Source organism: Petromyzon marinus, chromosome 44 (assembly GCF_048934315.1).
Source record: "Petromyzon marinus isolate PM22_M1 ecotype Great Lakes invasive population chromosome 44, UKy_Petmar_22M1.pri1.0, whole genome shotgun sequence".
NCBI lineage: Eukaryota > Metazoa > Chordata > Hyperoartia > Petromyzontiformes > Petromyzontidae > Petromyzon > Petromyzon marinus.
The window spans coordinates 2,026,558-2,041,194 of record NC_133710.1 but is presented as its reverse complement, the minus strand read 5'-3'; the positions used below and the strand labels follow the sequence as shown (position 1 = coordinate 2,041,194).

General features: G+C 48.2%; 1 protein-coding gene across 1 annotated transcript in view; it reads right to left on the bottom strand.

Moving 5' to 3' along the window:
- The window catches only part of LOC116951993 (uncharacterized), a 250,555-nt gene that overhangs the window by 163,247 nt on the left and 72,671 nt on the right, over positions 1 to 14,637 (bottom strand). The window contains exon 3 of the mRNA XM_076073915.1: positions 12,169 to 12,249. Coding sequence (XP_075930030.1) covers positions 12,169 to 12,249 — 81 coding nt within the window. The remainder of the gene's footprint in view (positions 1 to 12,168; positions 12,250 to 14,637) is intronic.

The following is a 14,637-nucleotide window of genomic DNA, read 5'->3' as shown; positions in this document are numbered from 1 at the left end:
CAACCTTCCAATCAACAAACTGTGTCGTACCCATTTATACTGTTTGCTGAACAGGATGAGGTGGGGGGGGAACTCGCGCTCATGAACACACAAAGTGCCCTTGCCAAAAATGAAGCACAACACCTCGCCAATCTCGCCAAGGAGCGTCAACCATCACCACGCAAATTCCGGTCATCCTCGCAGCAGCAGCAGTAGCAGCAGCGGCGGCTTTTGGCTACCCGGCGAACAAAGGCGGTCACCGCATCGCGCGCTTTCAGATGCGGGAAGGCCAACAAACTAAACACAAAGGGCAGTTCTAAAGAAGTGAGTTTTCAATCTAGATTTGAAAGTGCATAGCTCCAGTGACCTCCTAATATCGGAAGGAAGAGTGCTCCAGACGGTCGCAGAATCGCATCTGAAAGCGCGCGATGCGGGGACCGTCTTTATGCAGTGGACCATCTTGGTCATCGTAGGTCAAGATGTTTTCCACCAATTCATGAGCGTTCACGTGTGGGGAGAAACTGGATCACCCGGAGAAAAAAAAAACCTAAGCGTGCAAGAGAGCAACACTCTATCCCATACAGATGGAAGAGTCGGAGTCCACATTTCGGCTTCCCCTGGCTTCTCCTGGAGAGCCAAGGGAGGGGAAAGTCACAACAATCTCGATTTAAAGCTTTCGTGACTGCAGGGATTCATATTCTTGGTTCTTTCGGTAAAATCACGTGGAAGGGAAATAATAAAATAATGCAAATAAAAACAATAAAATTCTCACGACGTTTCGATTGCAACACAAGCAATCATCATCAGGTGTGAAAACCACCGCCACTTTTTTCAAAATCTTCTTGCTGTGGTTTTCGCACCTGATGATGATTGCTTGTGTTGCAATCGAAACGTCGTGAGAATGTTACTGTTTTATTTTTATTATTTTATTATTTCCCTTCAACGTGACTTTACCGAAAGAACCAAGGATATGAATGTCCCAACAATCTGTGCGATTAACCAACCCTCGCTGCTGCCTCCGCGTTGGCGCGTTGCAGGCGGCAACGTGCGGCAGCTGAGCCGCCGCTCGCAATCTTTCGCTCGCGAGTCGGGTGGGGTTACTCTGCCACATCGCCGCGTGGCCGGATATAGCGCGCACTCACTCGCCTTTATTAAAATGCCACCAATGATTTAAAATAACAGGGAGGTGGGGGGTTACTTTAAGTGTCCTCCCTTATATGCGGGAGGCAATTGAACCAAGGGCTCTACGTCCTGTTGTAGCTCGACTGTGGCAAGCATGGCTTGCCACGTGCGCTATTTCCATTAGCGAGCGGAAAGAATTTTGTTTCATCAATCTTCAAAAATATAATCCTACATGATTATCCATGGGGGAGGGGGGGGGGGGACACATGTCTGGATCATGAATAATTATCGCCCAGGATTCATTAGAGCTTCTGTTTTTGAAGATGACAGGGGTACCCTTCTGAACGAAAACGTCCACACCGCGGTTCGCGTTGAACAGCCGAGGCGATCGCATCGGCCAGCGTGTGACTCGTGGTGCCAACGCTGTCAGAACACCGAGGTGAAACTGCCAGTGTTGCTGGGTTCAGTCATGGACTTCGGTGACCCGTGAATATGCTGAAGGCTCAACACATCCGCCACTAACGCTGTGGCCTTCAAAAGAAAAAAATGTGATAGGCGACATTTCGGGAAATGGTCCTTCTTCGTAGCACATAAATTGACACAAAATCACCAAGTAATTCTAGATGAAACGGGGTTCTCAAGTACAGCAATGTCACGGTCTCAGCTTGATCCTCAACTACCACACAGTGTATTTTGTTCGACTTATATTGGCGAATTCCAACTTCAAGCATTAAGGGCATCTGTTGTCAGGAATTTCCATGCTCCAAGCACACCATGGCGAGGTGAAATCTGCATTATGATTTGACCAAGGAGACAGCACAAAGAGCATCATCATCATCATCGTTGCCGTGAGTGGCTGAGATCTGGCGAGCTGCAGATGCACTCGCAGATTAATCGTTTGCTGTGTAAATGTGCTTTTCTCCTGTTTTGCCATCTACTCCAATCGAAAATGAACACGGCCGGCCAAAGTGTACACAACCGCCACATGCCCACGAACTTTACCACCGGTGCACTACCGTCATCGGCCAAGTCTGCACCGCTTCAACAGAGGAACGGCAAAAACCACACAAACTCTCTCCTGAAGCCCTTTCGTCGTGCTTAGCAGACCTCGACAGTGGCATTTAGCTCCCCAACCAAATTGCTACTGCCGCTGCCATCATCATGCGCATGGCATGCAACACAATTAGCCTGGCGATAAAACTGAACGCCCAAAGCCAGAAGTCACCAAGCTGATTCATTTGAAAAAGTAAGAGTGACTCGTACAGTATTTAATTGACTTTTGAAGTCGTTTTCGTGCCGTCACTTTCCCCGAGTCTTTCTGCATCGCGATGTCACGCGGGCCGACGAAGCTCACGGCGCTCTCTCCGTCTCTCGCGGCGTGAAGCTGGCAGCGCATTCTGGCGATACAATCAGGAGCAAGCGTTACGTCTTTTTTTTATAAACCCACCGACGCAGCCCCCCCCCCACCACCCCCCCCGGTCAGGATGCCAACACCGGGGCCCACACGGGCCCAGGCACACGCAGGCACAGTGAACGCCTTTGTTATTAGCCTGGCCTTTTCATAATTAATGGCAGTGGGTCAAGGCCGCAAATATCCATGCCACTAACGTGTTTAATTTAGACACCAGATTTACGAACCCTGTCAGCAAAAAAAATGTGCCCAGTAAGAACAAAAAAATAATGTATTAAATGCAAAGAAAAACAGTGGTGGTGATGGTGATGGTGAACAGCGTTTGCCTGGTCGTGTCTGACTCACGGCTAAAGGAGAAACACTGCCTTTGTTGAACACGTTCTGGCAGCGCGGCCAACGTGACAAACCATCGTGGGACGGCGATCATCTCTGCCGCTGACTCGGAAAACTGCGGTGGAAATTCCACGTTTCTAAGGTGGGCGACCATTCTCTCCAAAGGACAAAACTCTGTTGACTTTCAACCGTCTCACAGTTGGACGGTTACAACGACGACGACGAAGATGTTGATGATGGTTGTGGCCAATGTCGATTTTACACCTGGGATTGAAAACATTTTGACCGTGAGTCGGGTGCTCTGACGACACTACGGCTTAGCCACATCCGGGAGGAGGTACGAACGACACACTACACAACAACTCAATCGCGCAAACGTCTATTACTCATGTGATGGTTACTTTACACTGCGTGATTCATGCAAATTGCCTCTCGAAGCTGCTGCAGAGTTGGTGACGCGGCACTGAAGTCGCGGGACACCGCGGGCGAAGCGGGAGGGTGGCCAGAACCGGTGCCAACGATTCCCCAAGGTCCGTGGCCCTATGCCGGGATGTTTGGCCAATTCCAAACTCCTTCGCACGCACACTTTAGTTGTCGTTCGTCGGTTACGTAACAGAATTAATGACATACACCCTAGCTGTCGTAAAGCTCCTTGCACGTCCCCATGACGCAGGATTACCGCTGCCGATTTATTTTTTCCCCCCGCAAATGTGGTTCTCATTTGAATAACCCCGGAGAGATGAGCTCAGTCGCCGCACGGCCAGGATCCCACGGCTGTGAGAGCGGGCGGGCATTCCATCTGCACGGAGCGTCATCTCCGCCAAGGCAGCTACCGGGGCTCTAAACGCTAAAGTTGCACCGCCAAGTGGGTCAAAAACTTATTGAACAATTAGTATTTTTTTCTTCCCACTGGAGCAAGTCGCACGCAGAGCCAGCACGTTAAGCCGAAGCCTCATCAAACATGCGCAGGTTTCAACTTCAGAACTTTCTTTTAAATAAGTCTCAATGCTGCGTGATGGTGGAGGTGGGGAGCGGTAGTGTAGTGGTTGGCACGCTGCGCAACGAACCCGGCGACACGGGTTCGATTCCCGCTCACGGCCAACACCAGTGACGATTGTGTGAATTGGTCCTGGGCCTCCCCTAGGTCGAATGAGTACCTGGTGCGGTGTGTAAGCATCACCACAAGGGAGGCAACAGCGGCCGGGCGTGGTGCTGACCACCCACCCGCTCGTGTGCCGTGCCGGCCTTCATCGATGCTCGCTAACAGCACTTGCCCGAATAGTCTGTTAATGCTATGCGGGTGGTCTTTGTATGCTAGCAATCCAATTTATTACAATCATAACTACCGAATAATTAACCCAGACTAGGTCAGGTAGCGAGCTGTGCTTTGAACCCTGCGACGCAGAATTCGATTCCAGGCCACGGCTAACATCAGTGGCGAGTGATGACACAACCGGTCCTACCTTCCTCACCCATCACCAACCCACGTGGTGAAGTATGGCCAAAAATAAAACCCCCCACATGACCGACATGGCATAGAGAGGCCTTCAGCAATTGGTGGATTCAGAAAATGGCTGGAATTTACTTTATTTCAAAGCCTAGCTTAAACCGCAACACTGATTTCCAGGAGGGGACTGCTGCATTTGGGGTGTCTGAACTGTTACATGAATATTAGAGAGAGAGAAAAAAAGCAGAGAACCAGGAGAAAACCCACCACACGTACAAGGGCGTAACACTAAAAAGTTCCGCACCGGTAAGTTCAACAATCTACCGCTCTCCTGCGATCTGCTGGCCACCCTGCAGTGGCACGTCTACAACACCAAGAATGCCCTCTCTTGTCACGCATCCAAATACTGAGCAGGCTCAAGCCTGGTTTAGCTGCCACCATGCAACAAAACAACTCGCATCCGGGGTAGGATGGATCACGAAGGGACAGAAGCTTACTCAATCAAAGGGTATCCAGAGGCAGCAGCAAGTAGATTTCTAGAACGTTAGGTGTGATGGTTTTCGGGTGCTATTCCCCCAAGGTGTGTGAGGTTTCTCTGGGCAATATCATTTCCTCCCACACACACACACAGAAATACAGTCACGTCTAATAAATGGGAAAAAAGGATCTTGAGACTAAATGAAACTTTCTTGCGTAAACTAAACCGAGAAATCCAGCTCACAATCGCAATCTTGTCAGTTCAAATAGAGGCCAAGGGGTTTATTCATGCAATTATCTCTTCGGGGGCAATATAAATAGGCACCGTTTTGTGGGATTCCAACAGCAGTCATCCCCCAGAGAGAGAGACTGGCCCTGGCATGGGAATGTGGAATTTTCACAACTTCATCTCATTGCACATTTGATCAAGGAGACACTTTCACCTGATCAACACTTTCCAAAGAGCTGTGTACGTCCAGTTTGTTGGCACAATAGCTCAAGTAAGGGTCCTCCAATAGCTATCAAACTATGGTATTGTTATTGGGCACTTGATAAATAAAAAAAACCGGCCAAACTGATCGACGGCTGGCGAAAAACTTGGGAGACACCAACCAGTGTAAAAATAAAAGGACTCTGAAATGATGCGAACGTGCTTTTCCCTGCGAGCGTTCATACTGCTCAAGAAACACTTCCAAAGACGGTGGGAAGCACCGTATGGTCCACGCATACACATGCTGGTTAATTTTTCCAAAACAGCCCCGGGCAGTTAACCGCCGTTACAGAGCCCACAATGTAATGCGGGACCTTATTGGGGTCTATCAGGGAGGCTTGCCAGGATACAAACTGTGTTACAGGCCAAGCGGCCACAGCTAAACCACGGCGGCGGGGGGGGGGCAAATCCCGCTATAAATTTATAAAGTAACATAATTTTACGCACTGGAAAAAAAGGCGAACAAAACCCAGCAAAGTAATAACCACATCTGCTAAGTGTCACATTGGACCTTTCGCGCAGTTGTGTTGACAGAGGTTTGCCCTTTTGACCGCGAAAGCGAGCTTTGGAATTCAGGGCAGGCCCCTCTAGGGGAAGGCCTCCCGCTCTTGTCTGGCCGGAATGTGCCAACGTGAGACGGCGCCATTTATAGCCGGGCAGCAGAAGAAGGAACAAAAATCTCTGCAGGCGCCCAGATCGGAACGACGGCGTCAGAGCGGCTGCCACGTCGCCATACTCTTTGGTTCTTTCGGTAAAGTCACGTCGATAGAAAATTAATAGATCACGACGTTTCGATCGCAACACAAGCGACCGTCATCAGGCGAAACAGACACAGCAGGAGGACTGCTGACGTAGGATTCCTGCAGTCACGAAAGCTTCAAGTCAAGATTAGCACATCGCCGTTAGCTGGGATCTACATAATTTTGTTTTCTGCTCGACCGAAACCTCAGCCGCAGACGTGGGCCACGGCAGCGGACAGCGCACTGCGCCGTGAACGTCGTGGCGATCTGCGAAATGTTTGGAAACGATTCCTAAAAAAAGGATCTGCGTTTCTTTCCTGGCTGTGGCGAGCATTGCTGGCGATTAACGTCTCGAACCGGTTCTGACTGGCGTGGTAAAGTATGGTCAAAACATGCAGCAGTGGAGATTTCCCATTTTTATATTACCAGGTAAGGCCCACTGAGCTATACAGCTTTTTTTAGAAGCGACCTGGCCACAAATGATAGCTCAACGAAGTGGTTGTCACGTGGAAAAAAATGTATAGCAGCCAGATACTCTAAACGCACGTTGAATCTAAATGTGGAGGGTAAAACCGGAGGACCCAGAAAAATCCCCATGACCACAGAGGGAAAGACATATAAACTTCAAATATACAACAGGCGTCAGGGTTGTGGTGGAACCCACGACCTGCAGATGTATGCTGGCCACGGCGAGAGGAGCTTCCACGAGAGTTTGTGTGGCATTGCTGTTCCTCCTCCTCCTCATCCATAGAAGGAGCGCAAACCACAGTGGGCTTACTGTGCGGTCCCAAAGTTTCGGTTGCACAGCCGCAACCGCGCCGCGGCTGTGGCCATGCAATACCTCTTTGAGGCATTGTAACAAAGTGGAATTCGAGATAACAACAACAGCAGCAGCAGAATCTCTCCGGAAGGAAGCGATTGCAGACCCAATACAAAAAGCAATACAAAACCAACGCAGCGGCAGACAATGTACACGGACAGATGAGGAACACGCACGCGAAACCCGCTGCCTAGCACGCACCTATTGCTTGCGTTTTATGATTGCGTTAATTTTAAAATGTTTGAAAATGAATACCAAAATCGATGACGAGACGAAAATGACCGAGGCGGTAGTCGCTTGGGTGAATGTGAAGGCAGCAGTGGTCAGAGATAACCACAGTCGTAGCAGAGGACTGCTGTTCCCAACGGTGACTGAACCGAGTACGGTGTTACCTCGTCATTCGCGACGAGGGACATGTTCCGGTGATGCTCGCAAATAGCACATTTCGTGGATAATGATATTGACCTAAAAAAAAATACCTTAAATAAATACGTAAAAAAGCTATTAAATACTTGAAAATGATCACGTAACTAAACATGAAGTAAATACAAAATATATATAAAACTATTGGGTAATATTTCGCTTTAAAGCTTTCGTGACTGCAGGAATTCATATTATTGGTTCTTTCGGTAAAATCACGTAGAAGGGAAATAATAAAAATAAAATATAATAAAAATTCTCACGACGTTTCGATTGCAACACGAGCAATCATCATCAGGTGTGAAAACTACAGCAAGGAATTTGTAGCTGAAGTGGCAGAGATGCTGTGATCCTCCCCCCCCCCCCCCCCCTTTATAACTTATATAACCCCTTACCACAGCATCTCTGCCACTTCAGCTACAAATTCCTTGCTGTAGTTTTCACACCTGATGATGATTGCTCGTGTTGCAATCGAAACGTCGTGAGAATTTTTTACTATGTTTGATTTTTGTTATTTTATTATTTCCCTTCTACGTGACTTTACCGAAAGAACCAAGAATATTAAGTAATAGTTTATAAATTAACTTACCGAAATTATAATGATGCTACGCATCTCATCACTACATCTCATCACTCCATCTCATCACTTTCTCTCATCACTTTCTCTCATCACTTCATCTCATCACTTTCTCTCATCACTTCACCTCATCACTATCTCTCATCACATCATCTCATCACTTTCTCTCATCACTTCATCTCATCACTTCACCTCATCACTATCTATCATCACTTCACGTCATCACTATCTCTCATCACTTCATCTCATCACTTCATCTCATCACTTTCTCTCATCACTATCTCTCATCACTTCATCTCATCACTTCATCTCATCACTTTCTCTCATCACTATCTCTCATCACTTTCTCTCATCACTTTCTCTCATCACTATCTCTATCACTACATCTCATCACTATCTCTCATCACTTTCTCTCATCACTATCTCTCATCACTATCTCTCATCACTATCTCTCATCACTTTCTCTCATCACTTCATCTCATCACTTTCTCTATCACTACATCTCATCACTATCTCTCATCACTTTCTCTCATCACTTTCTCTCATTACTCCATCTCATCACTATCTCTCATCACTTCATCTCATCACTTTCTCTCATCACTATCTCTCATCACTTCATCTCATCACTTTCTCTCATCACTTCATCTCATCACTTCATCTCATCACTTTCTCTCATCACTTTCTCTCATCACTTCATCTCATCACTCCATCTCATCACTTTCTCTCATCACTTTCTCTCATCACTTCATCTCATCACTTCATCTCATCACTTTCTCTCATCACTTCACCTCATCACTTTCTCTCATCACTATCTCTCATCACTTTCTCTCATCACTTCATCTCATCGCTTTCTCTCATCACTTTCTCTCATCACTATCTCTCATCACTTCATCTCATTACTTCATCTCATCACTGTCTCTCATCACTTTCTCTCATCACTCCATCTCATCACTTCATCTCATCACTTTCTCTCGTCACTTTCTCTCATCACTTCATCTCATCACTTTCTCTCATCACTTTCTCTCATCACTTTCTCTCATCACTCCATCTCATCACTTCATCTCATCACTTCATCTCATCACTATCTCTCATCACTTTCTCTCATCACTTCATCTCATCACTTTCTCTCATCACTTTCTCTCATCACTTTCTCTCTCGATGCAGTCCTGTGGAGTTTCAGATGAGATTTGCGCATAGCAAAATCGCGAGGAGCAATTCCGTGATAACCGAAATTGCCACTCGCAATTTTATCCTAGATGTAAATGTTAAGACACTCTCTCTCTCTGTGCAGTGTCCTTTCTCAAAGTCTTCGGTGGTCATGGTCTTCCTGAAATTCAGCTCTGTCCATGATATTGGCTCAACAACTGGATTCTCCTCCCAGTTGCATCCAGTTGTTCAAATGACTTCTGTAACTTAATCCGCGGTTTTTCCCGACGGTGGCGAGATGTCACCTACCTCGCCTGGTATGCAGGAGGTCGTGGGCTCGATGCCGACCCTGACCCCTGCTGTATATTTGGAGTTTGCGGTGTCTCTCTCTCTCATCATAATCACGGTGGCTAGGATATGTCAACTACCTCGCCTGGTATGCAGGAGATCGTGGGTTCGATGCCGACCCTGACCCCTGCTGTATATTTGGAGTCTGCACGTTCTCCCCATGGTCACGTGGATTTTTCTCCGGGTCCTCCGGTTTTTCACTCCACATTTAGAAACATGCATTGAGAGTATTTGGCTGCTATAAATGTCCACATGATAAGCCACTACGTTGAGCTATCATTTGCGGCCAGGTCACTTCTGAAAAAGAGCTGTATAGCTTAGCCGGCCTTACCTGGTAAAATAAAAAAAATTGTGTCCGTTCAGTTTAAGTTTGTACCTCAAAGTTTTACAATCAAAACACATTTATAGTCAGTGTCTTGTGTTCTCATTGTATGTTCAGAGTAATTAGATTGCATTACATTAAAATATATACGAGATTACACTCGGCCAACTTCGAATTAGCAATCGGAAACTGTTGGTTTTAAAAAAGGAATGCCGGGAAAGCTGGCAGTGCATGAGAGTCTGTAAGGTGCCACAATATATTTACACAAAGAATAACAAGTCTGGAATCCGTGAAGATGAAACGTGAATCCTATCTTTTTAATAGCTGCGCCATGGCTTGATTCTTATGCAGTGAATTTATTTATTTAGGGGTTTTTTTTTACCAGATTATATCCCAAATGTCCTTTTGGCATCAAGGCAGGGAGTGAAGAATTTTCCATTCCTCATTCTGCCTACAATAGCAAAGCACAGTTTGGAATGCACAACATCACCGCTCGCTGTCTTGGCAGATTAAGTGTTTGGAAATAAATACGTTTTGAAAGCTGCTCTGTTTCACTGCCAGAATTAAATAGCATTACGTCCATCGGCCAATAGATCTTCAGGAGCAATCTTGTTGAGGTAGATTCCTCGTATTAAGCAGGGCACAGCGTCAATCTCCTCCGAGTGTCATCAGTAAGCGGTGGCCTATTAAACGCAAGGTACCACAGACTACTCGCTCGATGTCACAGGAGGCTGGGGGGGGGGGGGGGATAGCGAACCACGGCTCGCGAGTCACAGTTCACGTGCGACTCGATAGAGACGCATCCCAAGCATAAGGCTTGCGTGTCTCGCCCGCTGTTGGCCCTATGGAGATGTTTTTGTTGGTCGGCGGTTCGCAGTGTCAGAAGGTTTTGTGGCCACCCCTGTCATTAGCTATAGCCATCTTTAGAAGTCGTGAGGGTGCGAGTATGAACTCAAAATCCCCAGCAAAAAAAGTAACCCAAAAAATACCTGCAAAAAAATGCAAAATCACCGCTCTCGGTTGCCTCCGTGCGTTGCGGGTACCACTGTGAGGAGTTACACAGCAGCTCTGGACTGACATCCCTCGAGGGTTTGCGTCTGAAACGAACGTTTATCCTGCACACGTTGCAGCTTTTGCAGATGAGTGAATGCCCCCTCTCTGCCCCCCCTCCCCCCCCCCCCCCCAGAGCTGGGCACTGATCCATTTAAAGGCGAAACCAATTTTTCGCGATAAATGTTCTATTGCCGAGTGAGCTGAGACGACCTAATCCGGTGATGTACACCCAGGTGAGGGCGGGGGGGGGGGGGCTTATTCGAGCCATTGAACCCAGCACGTTGGCAGTGCTGACTCAATGCTCTCGGGCACGTCCATTACGAACACCCCGAGTCACCGGCCAACCGCAACTCTGAACACGGTGCCGCTATAACTACCCCCCCCCCCTTCCACTTCTTAATAACCCCCACCCCTTTATTGCGACCGCTATCATGATATGTGCGATTTTATCATCGTTGTAAAACTATCTCAGAAAAGGAAAGGACGCAACAAGTTAGCGTCGCCGCATCGACAAGCACGGCGCTGCGCGGCACTTATATCCATTTGCGGTCCTCAATCTGGCGTGGAAATTCCAGACCGCTACGGTAAAGACCGCCGGGGGGGGAGGGGGGCTCACGTGATCGAGCATAGGGGAACGATTTATTGAGTCCACCGCCAATCTGGTATTTTAATTCTCCAACGTGTGGCTGTGCGCGTGGGTGTCTCTAACTTAGAGCGTCACAAGGATGGCTCTGAAATCGGGTCACGGTAAAGGCGCAGCCCTGAGACCACTCGCTCACGCCACTGCTGGCGCTCGGGTCTCGACTAGAGGGAGCTCCAGAGAGCCGCCCTCGGCAGGGTGTTTCGCCCTTCGACGCTGGCCAGCCGTCGTGGACGAGGTGGGAGTTACCCACGCTCTACCCTACCGCACACGCGACCGGCCGATCGACTGACTGTAGCGTACCCATTTACACTGCTCGGTGGACAGAGCTGGGCGGGAGGGATGATTTAAGAAACTTGCACCGGTGTTTATGCATTGGTCACCGATACTCTACGATCACATACATTAGAACCCCATTGCAGTGCCTGGCCCTGAACGATCACTACATTAGAACAGCATTTCAGTGTGTGGCCCTGAATGATCACGTACATTAGAACACCATTCCATTGTACATTAGATCTCCCGTAGAGCCTTAACAGACTGTTGAGGCAAGCGCTGTTAGCGAGCAGCACCTATTGAGGCCGGGCACGACACACGAAGGAGTGGGTGGCCATCACCACGCCCGGCCGCTTTTATCTCCCGAGTGGCGATGTTTACACACCGCACCAGGTACACATTTGAGTCTGAGTCGACCTCGGGGAGGCCCAGGACCGGTTTAAATAATTGTCACCTTTTGTCGACCGTGAGCGGGAATTGAACTCGGGCCGTCGGGTTCGTAGTGATGGTGTGCGCGCACGCACGTACACACACAGAGGTCGCCCGTTCCACCTTCAAACCACTCACCTTGAAATGCTGAAGGTTTAACTTCTCATCCTCGAGTGCCCTCTTTTTGTTCTCGATGTCCTCCTGTCTGCTTCTTCTCTCCTGTGGAGACACGAGTCGCTCACGGTCAGTTACGCCGCCGACAATTCTGACTTCACATCACCGCGCGAGACATCTTTGGCGCGCAGGGTTCGACAGCCCCTTGGTGTTGTTAACCCTCTCCTGTTCTGAGACGTCTGCAAGTTGCAGGGTGGGTGTCCCGTTCACGGCCGAGTCTCGGAACGCGCAAGCGGTTCGGCGTTATTTCCATGTAGAGAGGCCGTAGCGCCGTTGTTTTTAAAGACATTGTTACGCACCGCAGAGAACCGTAGCGGCACGATCGCCACCCTATGATAGCTGGCGCCAAACTGCGCCACACGCCCCTCCCGCGTGGCCTTGCGGGAGCCTCGGTATGGACGGAATTACTGATGACGTACACCCAAGTACACGTACGTCATCGGAATGGGAAAGGGTTAAGTAGCACGCGCCTTCAAAGGTGAGAGAGAGACACGGTGGTTGTTGTTGTTATTGCTGCTGAAGCGCTGTGTTTGTTTCTTGCTCTCCAAGCCGTTAGGATGAAGACGTATTTATAACCACGAGACCACCCTCAATGCAATCTCTGGTGTGGAGGGGAAGACAAATGGGCAATATTGCCTCATCGCTGGGACACGCTGCACCGTACGCGGAATATGAATGGCAAATGCCAACGATTTCCGTGTAAAACTAGATGCGTTTGACTGGTTGATAAAAAAAATTACATTGGAAATTAAAACCACGATTTAGGAGGCAGATTATTTTTGTATAAATGCGGTGGTCAAAACAGTTGCAATAAACCACAATTTAATTTGCTGCCAGGTTTCTCCAGGTGCTCCGGTTTCCTCCCACATGTACACACACTCATTCATTGGCCGATCACACCTTCATATACAGAGGACGGCAGAGCTTGGAGGGGGAATTTGACGCCGGCTCATTGCGTGGTTTTTGCTGCTGCTGCTGCTGCCTTCCCACTCGTTTGCGGTTCCTCCTCCTCGTGCCTCCGAGTCGTTCTCTCTCTCTCTGTGTACGCGAGCGAGCGGACGCTGTGCGGTGGCGCGTTACAAGTTGGCATAATTATTGTTATCTATTTTATCCTCGGTTTTATTCCAAAATGTATCATCGGCATCGTGTCAAAGGATTTAACTCGTTTGCCGCTTTGGAATGTTCCACCATGAGCGGCGCACCGTTACGCAGCACTCTCAGAGGACAGAGGTTGACGTCACAGAAATACTTCTGAAGTTGCTCTCAACAGAGGCCCTTTTACCCCTGATGAGTCAACTTTGATTGTCCTGCACAGAGTGTTTTGTGGCGTAACAATCAATAATATAATTAACATAAATATTTACTTAAAACTTCTGCGACTTCAGGACTTCATATTCTTTGGTTCTTTCGGTTAAAGTCACGTAGATAGAAAAAATAAAAGTAAACAAAATGAAAATTAAAAACTACGACGTTTCGATCACAACACAAGCAATCGTCATCAGGAGGAAAAAGGGGGGAAGACCGCCGAAGGCAAGCTGTTATTAAAGGTTTAAAAAAGGGGCGTGGCACAAGCGTCCTGGTAACAGAACGAAGTGGGCGGGGCATATGTGCCCTAGGGGCAGAAACCACCAACGAGAAGCACAGAAGGTGACAAGAAAGGGACGAAAGCCTACAAGTAGGAAACATCACAACCAGTTATGACTTAAAGTGGTTGATGACGTCCTTCCAATGATTGCTGAGTTTGTACCCATCATCTCGTTTGAAATTGTGTCCGTATATATGGATGGCTTCATGAACGAATCTTTGTTGATGGCCAGTGGGCTTGCAAAGTACCATCGTCTTAGAGAAATCTATCTACGTGACGTTACCGAAAGAACCAAGACAATTAACATAAACTACGTTTATGAAGTTCCTTTCTACAAGGTACTCAAGTCACTGTACAGCACATAATAATTATGCCAAGGGGAGGAATAAAGAATAATCAAAGCTCATTGAAAGAACTGAAAGCAACAGTGGGCATGGAGCTACACAGCTAGGGAGCAGCACAACACTGGGCAGGGAGCTACACAGCTAGGGAGCAGCACAACACTGGGCATGGAGCTACACAGCTATGGAGCATCACAACACTTGGCATGGAGCTACACAGCTATGGAGCATCACACCACTGGGCAGGGAGCTACACAGCTAGGGAGCATCACAACACTGGGCAGGGAGCTACACAGCTAGTGAGCAGCACAACACTGGGCATGGAGCTACACAGCTATGGAGCATCACAACACTGGGCATGGAGCTACACAGCTAGGGAGCATCACAACACGGGGCATGGAGCTACACAGCTAGGGAGCAGCACAACACTGGGCATGGAGCTACACAACTAGGGAGCAGCACAACACTGGGCAGGGAGCTACACAACTATGGAGCATCACACCACTG